At 41.1% G+C, this 22,481-nt stretch overlaps 1 protein-coding gene and 1 pseudogene across 1 annotated transcript; both read right to left on the bottom strand.

Moving 5' to 3' along the window:
• Positions 1–1,521: 1,521 nt before the first annotated feature.
• On the bottom strand, positions 1,522–2,065 carry LOC144244752 (ornithine decarboxylase antizyme 2 pseudogene; annotated as a pseudogene).
• A 6,116-nt stretch (positions 2,066–8,181) lies between these two features.
• NDN (necdin, MAGE family member) lies at positions 8,182–9,830 on the bottom strand. Its single transcript, XM_077780087.1, has one exon. The coding sequence runs from the start codon at positions 9,735–9,737 to the stop codon at positions 8,763–8,765; it is 975 nt and encodes a 324-aa protein (XP_077636213.1). The 5' UTR covers positions 9,738–9,830; the 3' UTR covers positions 8,182–8,762.
• Positions 9,831–22,481: the final 12,651 nt, after the last annotated feature.

Here is a 22,481-nt window from a genome sequence, read left to right as displayed (position 1 = left end):
TAATTCTTTATCTTCCTATAGATGTAAATCTATGTGCCACCTGTCTGGGAAAGTCTGAATTGGGTGCACCTGTTTGGGCCTCTTTAGCTTCTGTGGTACTCGTTGCACTGAAGTGTAATTCCTGTTATTCATTTATTCCTTTCAGTAGACTGAATGCTCTGAGAGCACAGGACAATTAGTCTGTTCATTATTGCATCCCTAACTCCTAGCACATGATTCATCAACACACTAGGTGCTCAGTATATATTCCAAATTAATGCATAAAGTAAGAAAGCATTTAGTGATTTATGCAAGTATAGCAGGTTTTTAAAATGTCAATTTCTACTCACTCTTGCTAGTACAGAATATTGACTTTTATTGTATCTGATCAAGTGGCATACAAACGGCATCCCTTTTTAAACTTTAAACCAGTTTACTGAAACAGTAACACAAAACACTTGCCTCCCTGACACCCCCACCCTCTCACCCAATCTGGATCTTTACCCCTACTCCCCTCTTAGAATGAGCTGTTCAGTGAAAACAGAAAAGGGCAGGTCACTTCTACACTCACAAACCCACCCCTAAATCCTATGGAGCAGGATCTCAGACACTACTTAGAACCTATTGAGAAAGAGAGGAAGGGCAGTCAGCACTATACTCAGCCAGGCAGAGGCATCTGATCCCTAAGAACAGATTCCCACACATCCCCGGGCCCTGAGTTACTATTTCTCTTCCTATCTGCTCTTTGTGACCCTAGGAAGGAGATACCTTGGGGCCTGGACCTGCAGCCAGAAACACAAATTCTTGGCTGTGATTTACAAATTGGGAGTTTGGCTGGTGTTTTAAGGCCAACGCACTCCAAAGAAAACTGTGGTGGTGGGAGTGAACTTCAATGTCCCTATTTAAAATGCATTGATAACATTAAACAGTTTAAGCCAGTTTAAACAAATGCTAGAATAACACTAAGCTGTAAAGAAGGAGGGGAACAAACCTGGTTTCTCCAGACCATGAACCAATGCACACAGAGAAGCCCAAGTGGAGTGTAGAAAAACTCAAGGACATAGCCCAGGGCCTGAAAAGCCTATATTCAGGAGTCCCTGGATTGACAGGAAGCAAGGAAAGAAAATATGCAAGTCTTAAAAACCAAAAAAGAAAGCCCAACAGCAGGGAAACCTGAGCCTGACAGTGCTACCCATAACCCCTCCAGCCCTTGCCCCTGGATCCAGACAGTCCTCCTCCCCCTGGCAATGTCCTTCCCTAGGCTATTTAGAGTACATCACACAGTGCAGTTTTAAAAAGTTCTAATGCCAGCTCATAAATATCTTCATTTACTATTGGTGAGTACATACGAAGAATATGTTTATACTGTTCTTTATGGGAAAACAATTTCAACGAGTCAACTCAGAGAACACAATGAGCAACCTTCACTCTGTGTCCCTCAGTGTCCTTCTTTAGACAGCAGGGAGTCTCCTCCTTTGTCCCAGGGCTGCCTAACTTCTCTCCCCCAGCTGTGGCTCTTGGGCAAATCATCCTTTATGACCATTAGTCCTCATCAGACAAGTTCTGGTCCAGGGGTAAATCATGAACATCACATATGGCCCAGAGGGAACACAGGGCTGGTTTGGATGCACAATCTCAAAGCCATGAAGGTCTTCAGGAATGGAGCTCTGTCTTCCTGACCCTTCCTGAAGCCCATGAAGTCATAGCTCATTTTCACCTTCTCTTCAGCAAACTCTAACAGTTCTAACAATCCTTCTTTGCTCCCATCAGCTAATAATCTATTTGGGATTTCTACAAACAGGCTCTGACTGGACAAGACTGCATCTCAGGAAAAGACCTTCACTTTGGTACCTCATACAGGAAGTGGACAATGTGAGGTTTTCCATGGGTCATAGGAAGTTTCTCTTCTTTATACATTATAGCTCAAAGAGAAAGATTCCTGCCTCCCCCTCACCAACTGAGGATCTTCAATAGTAGTTGAGGGTCACCAAGAGTACCTCAGAGGACCCAGAATAATGTGCCTGCAGCACTGGAGCTGGGGACAGATACTCAAAGGCAAAATACTACTGTCCTGGATGTTTATCATCCTCGGTGGCTCTGCTCAGGGTGGGAGTAGGCAGCTTCAGAGAGTGAGTAGGTGGATGAGAGAGTGGGTGTAGAGTTGCATGGGCTGGGGCCTGGGAAATCTCTGAATGTTAAGTCCCTGTCAGGCCCCTGGCCCAGAACCATCCTTCTGCCTCAGCGAGTACCTTCCTCCAACTCAAACAGTATCTTGATTTAAGAAGTGTGGGTGAAAAAAAAAAAAAAGAAGTGTGAGTGGAGTTTTCTTTTTTTTTCTTTTCATTTTTACATTTACTATCTGCTACCTTTGGAACACTAACTTGTTTGTGTTCTTGGTTCATCTTCCTAGTAAGAAGTTATTTCTCTATTTCTCCTAAAAAGAAACAAACAAATGAACAGCAACAACAAAACTACCTCATATCTGTTAGAATGGCTATTATCAAAAAGACAAGAAATAATAGGCATTGATGAGGAAGTAGAGAAAAGAGACCACTTGTGAACAATTGGGGGGATTATAAATCAATGTAGTAATATCAAGGTTCCTCAAAAAATTAAAAATAGAACTATCATGTGATCCAGAAATTCCCCTTCTGGGCATTTATCCAAAGGAAACAAAATCATTACCTTGAAAATATATCTGAAACCTCAGGTTCATTTCAACATTATTTATAATGGCCAAGACATGAAAACAACTTAAATGTCCATAAGTGGAAGAATACATAAAAATGTAGTATATAAATATAAATATATATGAATATTATTCAACCATATAAAAGAAAGAAATCCTGCCAATTGTGACATGGACAAAACTTGAGAGCATTATGTTAAGTGAAGTAAGTCTGACAGAGACAAATGCCAAATGATGTATCCTATAAATTGAATAATTCTTAACACTTAAAAAAATTTTAAGTAATCTCTACACCTAACATGGGGCTTGAACTTAGAACTGCAAGATCAAGAGTCTCATGTTCTAAGACACTTCTCCAAGGAAGACATCCAGATGGCCAACAGACATGAAATGATGCTCAGCATCCCTCATCATCAGGGAAATACAAATCAAAATCACACTGAGATATCATCTCATGTCAGTCAGAGTGGCTAAAATGAGCAAATCAGGAGACTATAGGTGCTGGTGAGGATGTGGAGAAATGGGCACCCTCCTACACTGTTGGTGGGAATGTAAATTGGTGCAGCTTCTCTTGAAAACAGTGTGGAGGTTCCTCAAAAATTTAACAATAGAACTCCCCTATGACCCAACAATAGCACTGCTAGGAATTTACCCAAGAGATACAAGAGTGCTGATCCATAGTGGCACATGTACCCCAATGTTCATAGCAGCACTTTCAACAACAGCCAAGTCATGGAAACAGCCTAAGTGTCCATCAACTGGTGAAAAGATCAAGAAGATGTGGTTTATATGGGGTGCCTGGGTGGCTCAGTTGGTTAAGCGTCCGACTTCAGCTCAGGTCGTGATCTCACAGTTCGTAAGTTCAAGCCCCATATTGGGCTCTGTGCTGACAGCTAGCTCAGAGCCTGGAGCCTGCTTCTGATTCTTTGTCTCCCTCTCTCTTTGACCCTCCCCTGCTCATGCTGCCTCTCTCTCTCTCTCTCTCTCTCTTTCTCTCAGAAGTAAATAAAACATTAAAAAATTGAAAAAGAAGATGTGGTTTATGTATACAATGGAATAGTACCTGGCAATGAGAAAGAATGAAATCTGGCCATTTGTAGCAGTGTGGATGGAATTTGAGGGTGTTGTGCTATGTGAAATAAGTCAGGCAGAGAAGGGCAGATACCATATCTGTGGACAGGAGGAACTTAACAGAGGACCATGGGGGAGGAGAAGGGGAAAATAGTTGGGGAGAGGGAGGCAAACCATGAGAGATTCTTGAATACTGAGAACAATCTGTGGGCTGATGGGGGTGGGGGAGAGGGGAAGGCGGGTGATGAGCATGGAGGAGGGCACTTGTTGGGATGAGCACTGGGTGTTATATGGAAACCAACTTGACAATAAACTATAAAATAAAAATAAAACAAACATTTAAAAAGAAGAGTCTCATATTCTACTGACTCAGCTGGCCAGACGCCCAATAAATGGAATCTTAAAAATAAAATGAAACATAGATACAGAGAATACATGGATGGTTGTTGGAGATGGTGATTGAGAAGTGGGGTGAGATGAGTAAAGGTGGTTGAAAGGTACATACTTCCAGTTATGAGAACTGGGGATGTAATTTGCAGCCTGGTGACTATAGTTAACAGTACTGTATTACATATTTAAAAGTTGCTAAGTGAACAGATTTTAAAAGTCCTCAGCATCATGATAAACATAGTCACCATCTGTCACCATACAATGTCATCATGATGTTATTGACTATATTCCATATGCTGTTCATCTTATCATGGTGAACATTGAGTAATGTATAGAATTGTTGAATCACTGTCTTGTACACCTCAAATTAACATATTATTATATGTTGACTATAATTCAATAATAAAAAATTACAAAATAAAAACATCTCCAAAAAAGTTTTCATCACAAGAAAAAAATATAATAATGTGTGGTGATGGATGTTAACTAATTGTAATCATTTCACAATATATACATCTATCAAATCATTATGTTCACCTAAAACTAATAGAATAGTATATGCCAATTGTGTATCAACAAAAAATAAAATTAATTAATAAATAAAATCCTGCTAGATATTGGCCCAATTTCTTAGTGTATTTAAAGAACTGGCTCTTTAGGGGCGCCTGGGTGGTTCAGTTGGGTAAGCATCTGACTTCACCTCAGGTCATGATCTTGTGGTCTGTGAGCTTGAGCCCTGTGTCGGGCTCTGTGTTAACAGCTTAGAGCCTAGAGCTTGCTTCAGATTCTGTGTTTCTCTCTCTCTGCCAGTCCCTCACTCTCTCTTTCTCCCTCTTTCTCTCTCAAAACTAAATAAACTTAAAAAGTTTAAGAACTGACTCTTTAAAAAATTCTTGTTTACACTATATTTTTCTGAAGAAATCTCTTATTTCAACTTTTCATATTTCATCCACTTTAGAGTAGTGTATCATTATTATCTGTGTTTGGTTTTGTTTTTGCTGTGTGATGGAGTAGGTCTTTTATAATTTTTTTCAGTTTCTGAAGTTATAAATCAAATCTTTATTAGCACATACATCTGCCATGCTAGTCCCTACATTAAGTATCAAAAATTTGATAAAAATGACAGATACAGTTTTATCTTTAAGTATGTAAAATTCCAGAAAGAGAGAGACAAACTAAACATATTTATAAACAGTATGTGTACATTATGTGAACAGTTTAGGATGCTGCTATAATACTAGGAGAACATGGTTGTGCTTTGAAGGCTAAGAAAGCATTCCTACCAGAAGTGGTGTTCACGGGCTGTACAGGTGAAGGCTCAAGGTGGAGGAGGCCATAAAAGGCTTTTCAAGCAGAGGAAGTTCTAAACTGTATATCAAGTTTATTTGAAACACATCTGACCAATTTATTTTTTGCCTTTTATTTAGTTTTTAATTTTTTTATGTTTCTTTTCTTTCTTTCTTCCTTTTTTTCTTTCTTTTTGTTTTCTTTTTTCTTAAATAGTTTATTGTCAAGTTGGTTACCATATAACACCCAGTGCTCATTCCACCAAGTGCCCTCCCCCATGCCCATCACCCCCCCAATTTAATAATGATAATATAAAAGTCATTTTTCTCTTTCAGAATAGCTTAGAGCAAGTGGCATTATATTTTATATTAAGTTTACAAAGGCCCTTTCCCCCCATGAATTTAATAAAATGAAGTTAATTACAGTGAAATATGTGTGTGATGTTTGTAAAAAAAAAAAGTGACATTCCAGTTGGAAGAATAGATAAAATGTCTCAAATTATGAGAAATTAGGAACTCTTTGCCAGCCATAGCAGTCTGAGCTTCATCACACTGTCATCCAAGATGAATAACAAGGGTTTGCAATACTTTCTGAATGACCTCTCCCAGCACCTTGTAGGTGAATCTTTTGGAAAATATTTGACAAGCCCTCCAACATTTTATTTATGCCCAGTATGAAAATCTAAGAAAGGTATTGAATGCTTCCTCCCAGCGCCCCATGCTGGGGCAGATATCTGCTGGATGAAATGTCATGAATTAACACCGTTGCATGCTGGGAAGCCTCTTCCTTTAGGTCTGGCTGCCTCTGAGATAGTTTAGGAGCTGAGCAGCCCTACCCATATGACTTGCTGGGTTCAGCTCCTCATTTCTCAGGATAAGGTTTTTCTCCTTCTGCAGAGGTTCAGTTCTCTAGGGAATGGATGAGTGTCTGTATCAGTGAGTTTGGGCAGCTTTGGAGTGATTCTCCCTGTCTCTCATATCAGTGAGGAAGATGAATACAAATCCAGGGATTTAAGTGGGTGGTGCAGGACTGACTGCCCAGTGACCTCTGGGTTTGACTGAAAGAAGTGTACAGAAGTTACATTTACTGCAAGGAGTCAACCCAGCAGTGAGAAAAGCAATAGGACATTAGAGAAAATGACCAGCACCCTGGCATGGCAGGAAGGACAGCTGTGGCCCTGCTCCAGAAATGGAACATCCTGGATATCCCCATTATGTTAAATTAAAATGGGGCAGATTTGCTTTGATTTTGTAGAGAATTTTTGGGTGACAAGTAGTTTTTTTTAAATGTTTCTAAAATTTCTAAACAGATACCTTGGCTCTGGGTAAGTGGTGGCATCAAAGCCAGGTCACCCCTGCCTGAGTTACTGCAGAAATGCCTCTGCCATGAGAGCCTTCACACTACTACAATAAGTCTACTAAACTGGGGACGGACTCCATCTGAGTACATGAGACTTCTTGAGCATTTTTAGCACTTGCATCTACCTATTAAGTTATGCCATTAAGTGTTAAGAATCCTAGTTTTCAATCCAGACTATAGTTCCTTCACCCAAATATAATTTCATTTACTTCTTTAGGGGGTGATGTCACACATGTGTTCCCTTTTTTATGTCTTTTCCCAGAAAAGATTCTGGATTTGACAAAATGATCTTTTCCAATCTTCTGAGGTTGAAGGGATTTCTGGTCATTTTAAAGGCCCATTTCTTGCCTCACACCCTTGCAGGACTGAAAACTTCATAATGAGATTTATCTCATCATTGCCCCTTACCCCCACCCTCACCTCATTCCACCCTCATAGGGATTGCCTAGTGGCCCATTGCAATTCAAGAAATGCTGGATCACAGATGTCCCAATAGGCAACCTTCCCACTCCATCTCCACCTCCCTCTCCTAGGTACTCCCATTTATGTTCCTCTGACATCACTGTTCAAGAGAAGGCACCTTCACCTCAGTCCTTCAGGGAAGACCATGTTTCAATTCTTGGCTTCACTGCTAAGCAGTAATATGATCTGGTTAAATCCATTAATCTCTCTGAAACAAAGTTTCTTGATTTATACAATCAGAGTAAGATTGCTTTCTCTAAAGTATTAATGTGAGGATTCATTAAAAAAGTAAAATCCCTAGCCTCATGCGTGTGACTTTATGTTTTGGGGGTAGGGAGCTAAGATTACATTCTCTAACATGGAACATTAAGAATGAAATTAAAAAGCAGCAAGTGTGGGGCAGTTGTAAGCAGAAGGAGAAAGGTATAGGCCCTATACTTATTCTGTCTGGGTTCAAATCCTAGCCCCTCCTCTCACTAAGCTTTATAATCTGGAGAAAGTTAGTTACATACTTTGTTCCTGTACTTTGTCCATGGTGCAGATATGATAAGTGCCTGCTTCAAAGGCTGTTTTAAGTATTAAAGGCAAAGAGAAAATACAAGTAAAGGGCTTTACCACAATGCCCCATTTTTAAGTGCCCTAAAAGACAGCTAATGTTAATAAAATGTAGAAAATGTAAGAAAGGAACTTTAAATATTAACCCTTGTTTCTAAGTGATGAGATTATGAATATTTTTGCTGTTGTTTTATACTTTTCTGTATTTGTCAGTTTTGAGATGAACATGTAAGTTACATTTTAAAAACTTCACACATTTATGAGGAGTGATAGAACAGTGATTTTCCCACCCTATTAGATGAAAGTATCATATTTGTACATTTGGTAGAATATCTCATTTCCAATCCATACTGTTGTGTTAAAAAGATAAGAGTACACTTTTCCAAAAATGATTGTATCACAAGAATCTTTAATGTTTACTTTAAAGTTTACTCATGGTGGGATTGTATTTGTGTTTAGTAAAGTGTGCCAAGTGCCCACATTGAGGCCGTTTCAGTTCACATCACTGCACTCCACACGGATGTTTACTGTGCCCAGCGAGGTCATAAAGAGAGGGGCCTTGACTTTTCTCTTGGTTAGACCAGCTTTCCTGGTGAGTTCTTCCAAACTCACCAGAAGTAGTCTACCCTAATACACATCATTCGTTCCATATAAAAGAATAAGATGGAAAATTTCTCAATGTATTTCATAAGTTTAGCACGTCTCTGATACAAAAATTCAAGAAAAGTAGCACAAAAGCGAAAGCACCAACCGAGCTTACTTATAAACAAACATGCATAAATTCTACACACTATCTAATAGTACTGAAATGAATACAACATTGCATTAAAAAGTATAAAAGCACTGTACTGAAAACTTAAAGTTACACGTGAAATACTGCACTGTAAATCCTGAATACTCTAATGTCCCACCCCCACCCCTCCACCTCCCTGGTGAGGGTCAGAAACCATTAATCTGCCTCCAGACCTTGCTAGTCCTCGGAGACACTGCTGCGGGGGCAGTGGGCAGTGGGATCAGCCTCCCGCAGAGCTCTGGCCTCCTCCAGAGCCTCTCTGTATCTGGAAGGCCAGGCCTGGGGGTCTTTCTTAAAGACCCTGGCCAGGAACTCCATGATTTGCATCTTGGTGATTTCACGGCTGGCACGGGAACCCCAGAAGAACTCGTACTCGGGTGGCTCAACGTGGGGTACGCGCTGGTACTTCAGGTAATTCTGTTGGACGAACTCCTCGGTGATGAGCTTTCTCACATCTCCAAAGGTGGAATGTTTCTTCCAGGGCCTCAGCCCCAGGATGCGCAGCACGTTCCAGACGGCACTCTCTCTGGCACCGCGACCTTTCACATAGATGAGGCTCAGGATCATCAGCAGGAGGCCTGTCATGGGCATACGGTTGCTCAGCGCCACCCTGTCCAGCTCCTCTGGCTCAAGCGCTTTGACAAGCGAAAACTCCATCGTGTGCAGGCTAGTCAGCCTCAGGTGTAGCCCAAACACTCGTGCGAGGATGAGGCTGGTGCGCCTGAGAATGCTTCTACACCATTTCTTGTAACTGCCGATGACATCCTTCACCATGTCTGGGAACCAGATGATCATTCTCTTCTGATCCTTGACCAACACGTACCACATGAGCTCGTGCGCCTTCTGCACCAGCTGGGCCGGGGCTGGCGGCGCTGGGCCAGGCTGGGCCACTGGGGCTTGGTGGGCGCGGCCTTCCTCCGCAGCCTGCTGCAGGGCCTTCGGGTCTCCCTCCTCGAAAGGGGCCTGGGGCGGAGGCGAAGCCAGCGGGGCGTCGGTCGGGCCTAGAGGAGGGCTCTCTGGCGCTGCGAGGGTCGCGGCCTGAGACTCGGGCTGGGTGGGACCCCCAGGAATCCCAGGACTGCTATGCACCTCGGGGTTGGAGGCCTCGGCTGCAGAGTTGGGGTTGCACACATCCTTACTTTGTTCGGACATATCTGCTCCGTCTGACAAGGGCAGGGCCTCTGCGTCCAGGAGCTCTTCGAGCCTGCGCTCCCTCCGCGGACTCCTGGAGAGGAAGTGCGCTTTGCTGCGCGCGGCGCCTTCCGCAGCAGCCAGGCGGGGCGGGGCGGCAGTGGGACCGGCCACTGCGCTTGCGCGTCCGCCGGCTGGAGGCCTGACCGCAGCAGGGGGGTGGGGCAGGGCGGGGAGCCTGTCGGGGCGGGTGTGACTTGAGGCCCCACGGTGGTAGTGGGGAGAACCCTGAAATAGAGCAGCCGTGAAGTGCAGGTGTCCTTTTTGGCCTGAGGAGGTGGTGGGAAGGAGGGGAGAGAGATGGATGAGCACTGGAGAAGGAGCATTGGAGAAGTTTAAGAGGATAGTTGGTAATTTAAGTTTCTAAGATAAGTTTCTTCAATTTCTTGAGAAATGTTTAATTGGGTGTATCCAGAAGCAAGGTATATATAAGTCCCAGAGAAGGGTCTAGGCTGGTGTGTAAACTTGAATTTCGTGACAATGAGTGTGAGACTTTAAACCAAGAGAACAATTGGGATTGCCCAACAAAAAAATGTAAACTGAGAACAAGTTGGCTCAGATTCTAATCCTGGGAAATACCAATAAAAATTGGTGGAGTCTCTGCTACATCTGAGAGTTTATGAAATGAGAAATGCAGAATTTAGTCAATCCATGTGGAAACGGAACTTTCTTGGATATAACATACAAATGATTTTGCTAGTGTTTTCATGATCATGGATTTTGGTTTTCTTTTACTTCCCTTGGTTCATTTTGATATTCTTTTAATTTTTCCATTAAGAATCCTTCATACAAAGATTGTTATATTTATTAGAACAAACTTTTTCCCTATTTGCCCGGCACCCTCCCTTCCCTAATGACTGCTGTGACCTCCACTCTGTGTTCTTAAGAAAACTTCATCTTCTCACAGGATTCCACCCCTACCCTCTCTCAGCAACTGGCTGGTGCTATTTGGCAGTCACACCCAAATCCCTTCTAACACTTATTTTTTAACATGGGTCCAATAAATCATAACTGGCAATCTCTCTCATGGCCAACAATGAGATGCAACATATTTGTGGTCTTGTGTGTTTGTGTGTCTGTTTTGTGTGTGTGTGTGTGTGTGTTTAATTTCAGAAAACAGATCCACGTTGGGCAAAAACAAAGTTAACTCTCCCAGAGAAGCATCTGTGAAGAAAGACGTGGGTGTAAAAGCCTCTGAATCCAGAGTTCCTGAGGCTGATAAGGATCCCTGGTCTGAGCCAATGTGTTCCTTCAGCTCTTCCTGGGTTTCCTCAAGGGAACAGCTTCTTAAGTATGTTCTGTCTTGAGTCTGTTATTGTCACTTGAAACCCAAAGCATATTTAAAGTAGTGTCTTGGCATTTCCAGAGTCCCCTTTCTATTTGCTTTTACCACCGTCTCATTTCTCGTTTTATTTTGTTCCCAAGAAAGTTGACTTGGAAGTGTTTTCATGTCATTTCTCTGTCTTTGGATTTTCATGCTTGCATCACCTTTGGTAGGACAATGCCTCCAGTAGGACTTCTTAAACTTTCACTTCATAAGGGTATGCCTTCGTTGGACTACACAGATATGACTTAGTTGGAATTTTTACTATTAATCATTTTCTTCTTTTTCTTTAATTTATGGATTTATTTTTAATACATTTCACAGAGTTGTTTCAGTTATATTTGTTGTTGTATCATTTAAAAATGGCTGTTGAATCAATGTACTGCCCTTATTCATCTTAAAATAATCCTCATTTCTTGCATTTTATCTCCATTAGTTTTCTTCTTTTTTCCCCCTTAAATATGAATATTTTGGTGGATTAACTATTTGGGTTACCTAAATAGTTCATTTAAGGTATTTTAATTTTTTTTAAGTTTATCTACTATCAAGGGAGCGAAAGAGAGCGTGAGTAAAGGAGGGGCAGAGAGAGAGAGAGGCAGAGAGAGTATCCCAAGCAGGCTTCTTGCTCTCAGTGCAAAGCCTGACTGGGGCTCCAACTCACAAACCATGTGATCATGACCTGAGCCAAAATCAAGAGTTGGACACTTAACTGACTGAGCCACCCAGGTACACCTAACGTATTTTTAATAATGAAAATGTTGGAGTCTATTATTTAAATCTCAGCTCAGCTTTGTATATAAGCCATAATTTTTGCCATTGTGAGGTTATGAAAATTACATCCTCATATTTCGTCTTCCTAAATTTAATAGATTCATGAAGTTAAATTGCAAGCTTGGGCACAAAGATTATAAATATATAAAAGCACTTATATATAAAAGTATGAAAGCAATTTTAAAAACAATTATAAAAATATACAAGCTCCTGCAGTATATCCTGCTGCAGTGAGATCTCAGGGTTCTGGCCAAAGAGGTTGTTTGGGTTTAAGTTGCTGCCTGAACTGGAATGGATCTCATTCTGGTGAAGTTTCCCATGGACAACAATGGTCAACCACCTCTACCACAGCTCACTTCACACCTTACTTCTGACAGGAGGGTTGTTTAATACTGTACCAGTGCCTGTGTATTATGACCTCTATGAAAGAGTATGCTCAGAGGGTTTAAGGCACCAGAACTGATGCCCAAGTTTGAAACAGGATAGACTCCTATTACTGCTCACTCTTAAAGCCCAAATGATAACATTGTCCTCCCAGATAAAGGTCTTCTGAAGAGGCTCAATTTCCTACCAAAAAGAAAATTCAGTGGGGGAGGGTAAGAAAAAAGTAAAGCTTGTGGTAGCCATTAAGTAGGAAAAGTATACATGCACATCTGTCATGGAAGGAGTAGCTTGATAGGTACCTAATAAGGTGCCTACCCGTAAATAAGGCATATAGACCTTCAGAATAATTAGAAAAAGGAAAGATGACACAATGGGAAAGAAGAGGAAGTGAATATATATATGGGACATCCACAATTTCCTCAATTTAATGGTCATGATTTGGAGCTGTAGCTCCAGTGGTGCTCTGAGAATGTTGACGATAAATTAGGCTTGCCGGGTTTCTCCAGGGTCAGACCTATTTGATTTGGGCAATGAGTCTTTTCAAGCCAACAGCTCAGAAGCAAAAGCCTGACCTTTACAAAATATCTACTGAAATAAACCAATGAATGGCTACTCTTTAAATTAAGATTCTGTAAGTAGAAGTTCCATGGACGTATGAAGTATATGGAGAAAATTATAACAACATATTCTGGTACAGATACTTTTGCTGGTGGGATACTTCAGACTCTGTAATGTGGAACACATTACACAGCTGTGGAATAGGCTGTTCTTGGCAGACTCCGGAATAGGAGGAGAAGCCTGTCCTGGCACTGGTTTCCATAGTGAACAGGGGAAGGGGGGTCATTCCAGAGCTTCCAGTGGACAGCACGCATGCTCACAGTGCAGAGGCCCAGAGGCCCCAAATGTAATGTGAATCCTTCTGGCTCTTTCCTGTCAACATAGGCCACAACCTCCACCTTGGAGCCCCCATATGGGCCCCAAATGCCTTTGCAGGCCAAGGAGTTGAAACAGAGAACTCACATTAATGTGTTCAGCAAATATTGAGCAATGACTATCATGTGCCTGAAAGATTTGCATTTTAGAAAAGTAGCTCAGTCTGAGGGGGAAACCAGTTGGACTATTTGGCAGGCTGGCCCCTTTGTGTTAGAAAATAATAAGCGAGGACAGGCAGTGCTGCTTTCCACAGTTGGGAGAGGGAGGAAGGGAACACAACCTTGGCCCCTCACCTTCTTTAATCTCCCAAGCGTGACACTGCACATGCTTGTCCAACTGAAGCCCAGGAACACTCACTGAATGAGAAACCTTCTAGTCCTGCCCAGACCCATAATACAGCCTGCCAACTCTCAGGGACTAACAAGGTTAGGAGTATATTTTAGGAGAGTCAACTGGAATCAGAATTAAGACTGGAGTTGGGGGCAGGTGGACAAGGAGAGACAGACAAACCAATTTGGGGCCTTTTGGGGGATTCCTGTTGAAAAAGGATGAAGGCTTGCACTTCATCTTCATTCGGCAACTACTTATTAAATGCTACATTTCAGGCATTTTGCCTGGGAAGATAATGAGAAAGAGAGATGTGTCCTCTACAATCTGTACTGAGGGGAAATGGTGAAGAAAAAGTATCATAAACAAATAAAAATTGATAAATAAATGATTATTATGCATAAATATATGTCATAACATATTGCCAAGGAGCCACAATGTTGTTACAGAGGATAGAACAGGATGCCAGGGAAGACATAAATAATAAGAAAATGTAAGAGAGACTGTGAATATCACGTATGGTCAAGATTCTGTCTTGGGGGTTGTCTAGGATGGAGCAATGCCTTGTGGCTAGATATGAGGGCACCACTTCCTGAAACTATCTGTAGACAACTACCTGAGGAAAGAGAGTAGAGATGACCAGCTGATATTTGTATATTTATTTTCTCATAAAAGAGACCTGTGCTAAAAAGAGAATTTTGGAAGATAAAGATGGTAATAACATCATCCTGAGAGAGTGTCTACAGCAAGGCTCTTCAAAGAGAACCATCCATCATAAGGATAGGATAATTTTTCATTATGTGGACATAATAATGCATACCACAAAGGTTCATACCTCTGTTTCCTTCAAACATATGTAAGTGCCATCCAGACATAGGAGAAACAAAAACAAAGTGTAAGAAAAGAAAAAAAAGGGGGGGGGGCACCTGGATGGCTCAGTCGGTTAAGAGTCCGACTTTGGCTCAGGTCATGATCTCATGGTTTGTGGGCTCGAACCCCACATTGGGCTCTGTACTGACAGCTAGCTCAGAACATAGAGCCTGCTTCAGATTCTGTATCTCCCTGTCTCTCTGACCCTACCCTGCTCGCTCTCTCTTCTCTCTCTCTTTCAGAAATAAATAAAACATTTTTAATTTTTTTTAAAAAAAAGAAAAAAATACACACCTTCCCTGTATACTGCCAAATGCTCTTTTATGAGAAGTAAAATTTTCTAGTTGAGAACCACTGAAAATGACAAGCAGGGAGGAATGAAGAAAGACAGAGCAAACCAACAGTTCCAGGTCATTTAAGCCTCTTTCCAAACTATCATATGACTTTCCTCACTGGATCTATTTCTGGGACATATTAAAATAGATTGCTTCATCTTCAACAATCATCTTGAAGATAAATCCTATTCAAGCATACCCTGGGCTCAAGTTTGTGGTGTATAATTCTTTTTACATGTTGCTGAATTTAGTCTGCTGATATTTTGTTGAGGATTTTTATGTATGTGTTCATCAGGGATATTGGTTTGTAGTTTTCTTTTTTCTACTATCTTTATCTGGTTTTGATATTAAGACATTAGAGGTTTATAAAATTATTTGAAGACATCTTTCTTCGTCTATTTTATGAAAAAAAACATGTGTAGAATTGGTTTTATTTCTTTTTTAAATGTTTGGTAGAATTTTTTTTTTTTTGGTGAAACCATCAGTACCTAGAAATTTCTTTTTCAGATGGTCTGTAACTACAAATTTGATTTCTTTAATTTGTTGTATGTCTACCAGATTTTTTCCCATTGGAAGAATGTGGTACTTTGTAGTTTTGAAAAAGTTAATTCATTTCATCAAAGTTGTCAATTTTATGTATATAGTGGTGTTTGTAGTATTCCCTGTTATCTTTTACATGTTTATTTATTTTTGAGAAAGAGAGAGAGAGGGAGGAGGGGAGGGACAGAGAGAGAGGAGGGCAGAGTCTGGAACAGGCTCCACACTAACAGCAGAGAGCCTGATGTAGGGCTCAGTTCCACAAACCATGAGATCATGACCTGAGCTGAAGTCAGACGCTTAACCGACTGAGCCACCCAGGTGCCCCCTCCTATTATCCTTTTAATGATCAATTTATCTACTAAGACTACTATTGGCTTCTTTATTGTTATTGGCACCTATATTGGCACCTATATTGGCAACACACACACACACACACCGAGGCCACAGCTATTCTTCCAGAGACCCCTTGGTCTTCTATGTACACAAGGGATTCTGGGGAAAGCCAATAACTCTCTGTCAGCATCTTGTCAAATATTTTGAAAATGTCTCTTTCACCAATTGTTGCCTAATAGCTAAGGTTTCCTATGGTCCTGCTAGTCCTGTTTTATGTCCCTTTCTTTTCTCACCCTATGTCCTCCCTGGAAAACATCATTTACCAGAGTTTGAAGCTGACTTCTATGGACTGATGAGTCCCAAATTTATTCCTTTAACCTAATACATCTCTGCTATGGTTTAGAACTGGATATCCAACTGCTTAAAGTACATTTTAACATTATTACTTTGAACTTTAAATCCAGTGTTCTGCTTGTTCAGTTGTTTGTATGTTCTTTATCTCACAGTATGTAAAATAACTGTCTACTTAGCATATTCAGGGGAAAATACCATTGTTTAGTTCTCCTTTATCTCTTGTATTCAATTAGTTACACAGTTCTCACCTCTTAAATGCCACTACTATACATCTCTCAACTTGACACTCTACTTTTCCACTGTTCTTTCTCACCCGATTCCTGCAGTGGACTCCTAGTGCATCTTCTCACTTGCATATTTATTCACTACAGTTTATTCTCCAAACTGAAACCAGTACACTTTCTGAAAATAAATATTCCCCCATTCCAGTTTCTTAGGGCCACTGAAACAGATTACTACAAACTTGGTGCCTTTAAACAATAGAAGTTTATTCTTCTGTGGCAGCTGAAAACTGAAACCAAAACATGGCCATATTCCTAGTTATAGCTTTAGAAGAGAAAGTTTCCGACTCGGGGGCAAGATGGCAGAGAAGTAGGGAACTCCGTACATTGCACTCACCCCATATCTCGCACAGAGAAGACTTGAAACCATTGGAATCCTTACAGAATCCAAGAGTTTGGGGGGAAAAGGAGACAGAGTTCACTGAGAAAACCTAGCATGAGTGTGAACTGGAGAAGATAAAATCGGGCCAGGACCAGAGACACAGAGGGACGGGGGTGATTGCCCTCTGCAGGGAGTTTAGATGGGAAAGAGAGTAGCCAAAACTGCTCAAGACAGTGTCCCTGTCGCTGGGAAACAGAAAAAAACCTCTGCTCAGGACACAGAGGGAACTGGTTTCCTCCTCTCCAGTTGACCCTACGCGGGACACACTCAACCCAGGCGACTCCCGGGGATATTGCTCCCTGCATGCCAGCTCGACCTGGAGGGGATGCCCAGCGGCTGCGCCTTTGTGCTTCTGGCTCAGCTGGATCCCTACAGGGGAGGTGAAGGGCTTAAAATTGAGAGATTTGCCTGCGAGTTCATGTTTTGTGCATCAGGACACAGAGGGACCCAGTTTCCTGCTCTGCAGCTGACCCTAGGCGGGACGCACTTGTCCCAAACGACCCCCGGATGAAACTGCTCTCCGCTCGTGAACCCGACCTGGAGGAGAAGGGAGCAGCGGCTTCTAGCTCAATCCCCAGGGGTAAGGCAAGAGGCTTGGGACTGCCCTGAGGGGATCACCTGCCAATTTGTGTTTCTGGCAATTTCAGTGTGGCACACGGAATGAGATCTGGAAACGAGGCCTGGCCTGGGATATAGAGTACGGTCCTCCTTGGCTGCATCCCCGGCACAGGGAGTTTACACACCCAAAAAAGTGAGTTGCAGCTCATGGTTCAAGAAGTGACTGGAGCACCGCCACTCTTCTCCCCACAACTGCCAAGGCAGGACTCCCACAGGACACATTGGATCAAACCACTCCCATCACTGCTAGGGAGCTGCCCTCCTCCCTTTTTTGTTTTTGTTTTTCTTTTTGTTTTTGTTTTTGTTTTTTACTGGAGCTGGGGCAAGACCAATTCTGCTCACTGGCTTGCTTAAACAGTCACATTTAATCCATTTTCTAGATGTAAATTCTACACCTACCGACCATTTCAACTCATTCTCTCTGGAGTAATCAGACTATATCGTTTCTCTGGATAACACATTAGTCATTTCTTTTGCCTCTTCAACCATATTCCACTCTTTCACTCTGAAAAAAGCATCTTATTCCTTCTGCCTCCTCATCTAATTTCCAATTTCACCTCATCACCGCCCTGTCATTTCTCTCTTTATGCTCTTCAACCAGCAATGCATGCACCCAGCTATTTATTTGTAGCTGGAAAATCTGGTTATATGCTTTAGACTGTTCTTTGTCTATTGGGTTTCTTCTTTCTTGTTTTTATTTTCTTCTTTTTTTTTCTTTTTTTGTATTTTTATTTTTTATTATTCGCCTCCCTCCTCCCTCTTTTCTCTTTTCTTTTTTGTTTTCCCTTTCGGTTTGCATGTTTGTTGGATTTCTCTGGGCTTTTGTGTGCCTTGTTCTCTGTGTGTTTGTCTATTTTCTTCTCCAGGGCTACCTCAAGAAACAAGCCAAAGTACACATGGTGGAGAGTCCCAAATACCACAATGATTATGAAAATAAAATAACCAAAGTCTCAACAAAACAGATCAAGAGATACCATTCAAAGAACGCCTTCTGAACGGATAGGCCCTGGACAGTCAAAGAGCTTTCTTTGGTGCATCAGCACTCACAGGTGCAAAGAGCATAACAAGCTTTTAAAACTAACAAGAGATAGAAAGCTAACCAAAATAATGAAATGAAAGAGCTCTCCGCCAAAGAAATTCCAGGAAAAATTGAGAGCTAAATAACTGCTCAAAACAGATATAAGCAACATAACTGAACAAGAATTTAGAAAAATAATCATAAGCTTAATCGCTGGGCTTGAAAAAAAAGCATGGAGGACATCAAAAAGCCTATCGCTACAAACACCATGGATCTTAAAAATAGTTATGATTAATTTAAAAATGCGATAAATGAGATACATAATAAACTCGAGGCATCGAGTGGATGCATTGAAGAGGTAGAAAGGAGAATAAGTGACTTAGAGGACACATTATAGAAAAGGGAAAAACAGAAAAAAGAGATAAACTGATCCAGGAACATGAAAGAAGAGTTCAAGAGCTCAGCAATACAATCAAACAGAACAATATCCGTATCATAAGAATCCCAGAAGAGGAAGACAGAGGGAAAGGTGCTGAAGGAGTCCTGGAACAAACTACAGCAGAGAACTTCCCCAACCTGGGGAGGGAAGTAGACATTGACATTCAAGGGGCAAAGAGAACTCCCCTCAGAAATAATTTGAATCTATATTCTGCATGGCATATCATAGTGAAACTGGCAAAATATAAGGACAAGAGAGAATTTTGAAAGCAGCTAGGGATAAAGGGACCTTAACATACAAAGGGAAACCTATCAAAGTGGTGACAGACCTATCTACTGAAACTTGGCAGACCAGAAAGGAATGGCAGGAGATACTCAATGTGATGAACAGAAAAAAATATGCAGTCAAGAATCCTGTATCCAGAAAGCCTGTCATTCAGAATAGAAGGAGAGATAAAAGTCTTTCCAAATAAATAAAAATTGAAAGAATTCGTCATCACTAAACTAGCTGTACAAGAAATCCTGAGGGGGACTCTCTGAGGGAAATGTTGCAAGGAACGCAAGATGCTAGAGACACAAAACAAGCATGAATCCCACAAATGACACAATGACTCTAAACCCATATATTTCAGTAATAACACTGAATGTAAATGGACTAAAGGCCCCAATCAAAAGACAGAGGGAAGCAGAATGGGTAAAAAAACAAAATCCATCTATTTGCTGTCTACAAGAAACTCATTTTAGACAGGAGGACACCCTCAGATTGAAAATAAGGGGATGGAGAAATATCTATCATGCTATAGGAAGTCAAAAATACCTGGAGTAGCTATACTTATATCAGACAAACTGGACTTTTTTTTTTTTAATGTTTTATTTATTTCTAAGAGAGAGCGAGCGAGAGAGAGACAGCGTGAGCAGGGGAGGGTCAGAGAGAGAGGGAGTCACAGACTGAAAAACTGGACTTTAAAGTAAAGAGAGTAACAAGGGATGAAGAAGGGCATTATATAATAATTACAGGGTCTATCAATCAGGAAGAGCTAACAATTATAGGTGTCTATGCACCAAAAATGGGAGCACCTAAATACATAAAACAATTAGTCGCAAACAGAAACAGATAAGAACATGCTAATAGCAGGGGACTTTAATATTCCACTTACAGCAAAGGACAGATCAACTAGACAGAAAATCAATAAAGACACAATGGACTTAAATGACACATAGGACCAGATGGATTTGACAGATATATTTAAAATTCTACATCCTGAAGCTTTGGAATTCTCATTCTTCTCAAGTGCTCATGGCACATTCTCCAAGATAGATCACATACTGGGACATAAAGCAGCCCTCAATAAATATAAAAGAATTGAGATCATACCATGCACACTTTCAGATCACAATGCTTTGAAACTCGTAATCAATCACAGGAAGAAGTCTGGAAGACGCCCAAAAACAGAGAGGCTAAAGAACACCCTACTAAAGGGGCGCCTGGGTGGCTTAGTCGGTTAAGCGTCCGACTTTCGCTTAGGTCGTGATCTCGCGGTTCCTGGGTTTGAGCCCCGCGTCGGGCTCTGTGCTGACTGCCAGCTCAGAGCCTGGAGCCAATTTCAGAGTCTGTATCTCCCTTTCTCTCTGACCCTCTCCTGCTCACGCTGTCTCTCTCTCTCTCTCCTAGAAATAAATAAAAAATATATTTTTAAAAAAAGAACACCCTACTAAAGAACAAATGGGCCAATCAGGCAATTAGAGAAGAAATTTAAAAATATATGGAAACAAATGAAAATGAGAATACAACAATACAAACCCTATGGGATGCGGTGAAAGCAGTCCTAAGAGGAAAGTACACTGCACTCCAGGCTTACTTCAAGAAATTAGAAAAGTGCAAGTGCAAAATCTAACAGCGCACCTAAAGCAACTAGAGGGAGAGCAACGAGAGCGCCCAAAATCCAGTAGAAGAAGAGAAATAATAAAAATCAGGGCAGAAATAAACAATATAGAAACCAAAGTAACAGTTGAACAGATCAATGAAACCGAGAGTTGGTTCTTTATGAAAATAAACAAAATTGACAAACCTCTAGCCAGGCATCTCAAAAAGAAAAAAGAGAGCACACAGACAAAATCATGAATGAAAACGGACTTATCACAACCTATCCCTCAGAAAGACGAGCAATTATCAGGGAATACTATGAAAAACCGTATGACAACAAAATGGACAACATAGAAGAAATGGACAAATTTCTAAACACACACTCGCTACCAAAATTAACACCAGAAGAGATAGAAAACCTGAACAGACCCATAACAAGTGAGGAAATCGAATCAGTTATCAAAAGTCTCCCAACAAATAAGAGCCCGGGGCCAGATAGCTTCCCTGGGGAATTCTACCAGATATTTAAAACAGAAGTAATACCCATTCTTCTCAAACTACTCCAAAAAATAGAAATTGTATGAAAACATTTTGGACTCATTTTATGAAGCCACCATCACTTTGATTCCCAAGCCAGACAAACACCCAGCAAAAAAGGAGAACTAAAGGTCAAAATCCCCGATGAATATAGATGCAAAAATCCTCAACAAGATACTTGCAAATCTAATTTAACAGTACATTAAAAGAATTATCTACCATGATCAAGNTATCCACCATGATCAAGGGTGATTCGTTCCTGGATTACAGGGCTGGTTCAATATTCGCAAATTAATTGATGTGATACATCACATTAACAAACGAAAAGAGAAAAACCCTATGACCCTGTTGATAGACGCAGAAAAAGCATTTGACTAGATACAACATCCCTTTTAATAAAGAGCCTCGAGAAAGTCGGGATAGAAGGAACTTACTTAAACATCATAAAAGCCATCTATGAGAAGCCCTCAGCTAACATCATCCTCAACGGGGAAAAACTGAGACCTTTCCTCCTGAGATCAGGAACATGACAGGGATGTCCATTCTCATTACTGTTGTTTAACATAGTGCTGGAAGTCCTAACAACAGNCGCGTCGGGCTCTGTGCTGACTGCCAGCTCAGAGCCTGGAGCCAATTTCAGAGTCTGTATCTCCCTTTCTCTCTGACCCTCTCCTGCTCACGCTGTCTCTCTCTCTCTCTCCTAGAAATAAATAAAAAATATATTTTTAAAAAAAGAACACCCTACTAAAGAACAAATGGGCCAATCAGGCAATTAGAGAAGAAATTTAAAAATATATGGAAACAAATGAAAATGAGAATACAACAATACAAACCCTATGGGATGCGGTGAAAGCAGTCCTAAGAGGAAAGTACACTGCACTCCAGGCTTACTTCAAGAAATTAGAAAAGTGCAAGTGCAAAATCTAACAGCGCACCTAAAGCAACTAGAGGGAGAGCAACGAGAGCGCCCAAAATCCAGTAGAAGAAGAGAAATAATAAAAATCAGGGCAGAAATAAACAATATAGAAACCAAAGTAACAGTTGAACAGATCAATGAAACCGAGAGTTGGTTCTTTATGAAAATAAACAAAATTGACAAACCTCTAGCCAGGCTTCTCAAAAAGAAAAAAGAGAGCACACAGACAAAATCATGAATGAAAACGGACTTATCACAACCTATCCCTCAGAAAGACGAGCAATTATCAGGGAATACTATGAAAAACCGTATGACAACAAAATGGACAACATAGAAGAAATGGACAAATTTCTAAACACACACTCGCTACCAAAATTAACACCAGAAGAGATAGAAAACCTGAACAGACCCATAACAAGTGAGGAAATCGAATCAGTTACCAAAAGTCTCCCAACAAATAAGAGCTCGGGGCCAGATAGC

This window comes from Crocuta crocuta, unplaced genomic scaffold (genome assembly GCF_008692635.1).
Source record: "Crocuta crocuta isolate KB4526 unplaced genomic scaffold, BGI_CrCroc_1.0 scaffold208, whole genome shotgun sequence".
Lineage (NCBI taxonomy): Eukaryota > Metazoa > Chordata > Mammalia > Carnivora > Hyaenidae > Crocuta > Crocuta crocuta.
This window is presented reverse-complemented; position numbering and strand designations above follow the sequence as displayed.

Excerpts from the sequence above, each read along its gene's own strand:
- NDN (XM_077780087.1), bottom strand. The coding sequence starts at position 9,737 with ATGTCCGAACAAAGTAAGGATGTGTGCAACCCCAACTCTGCAGCCGAG.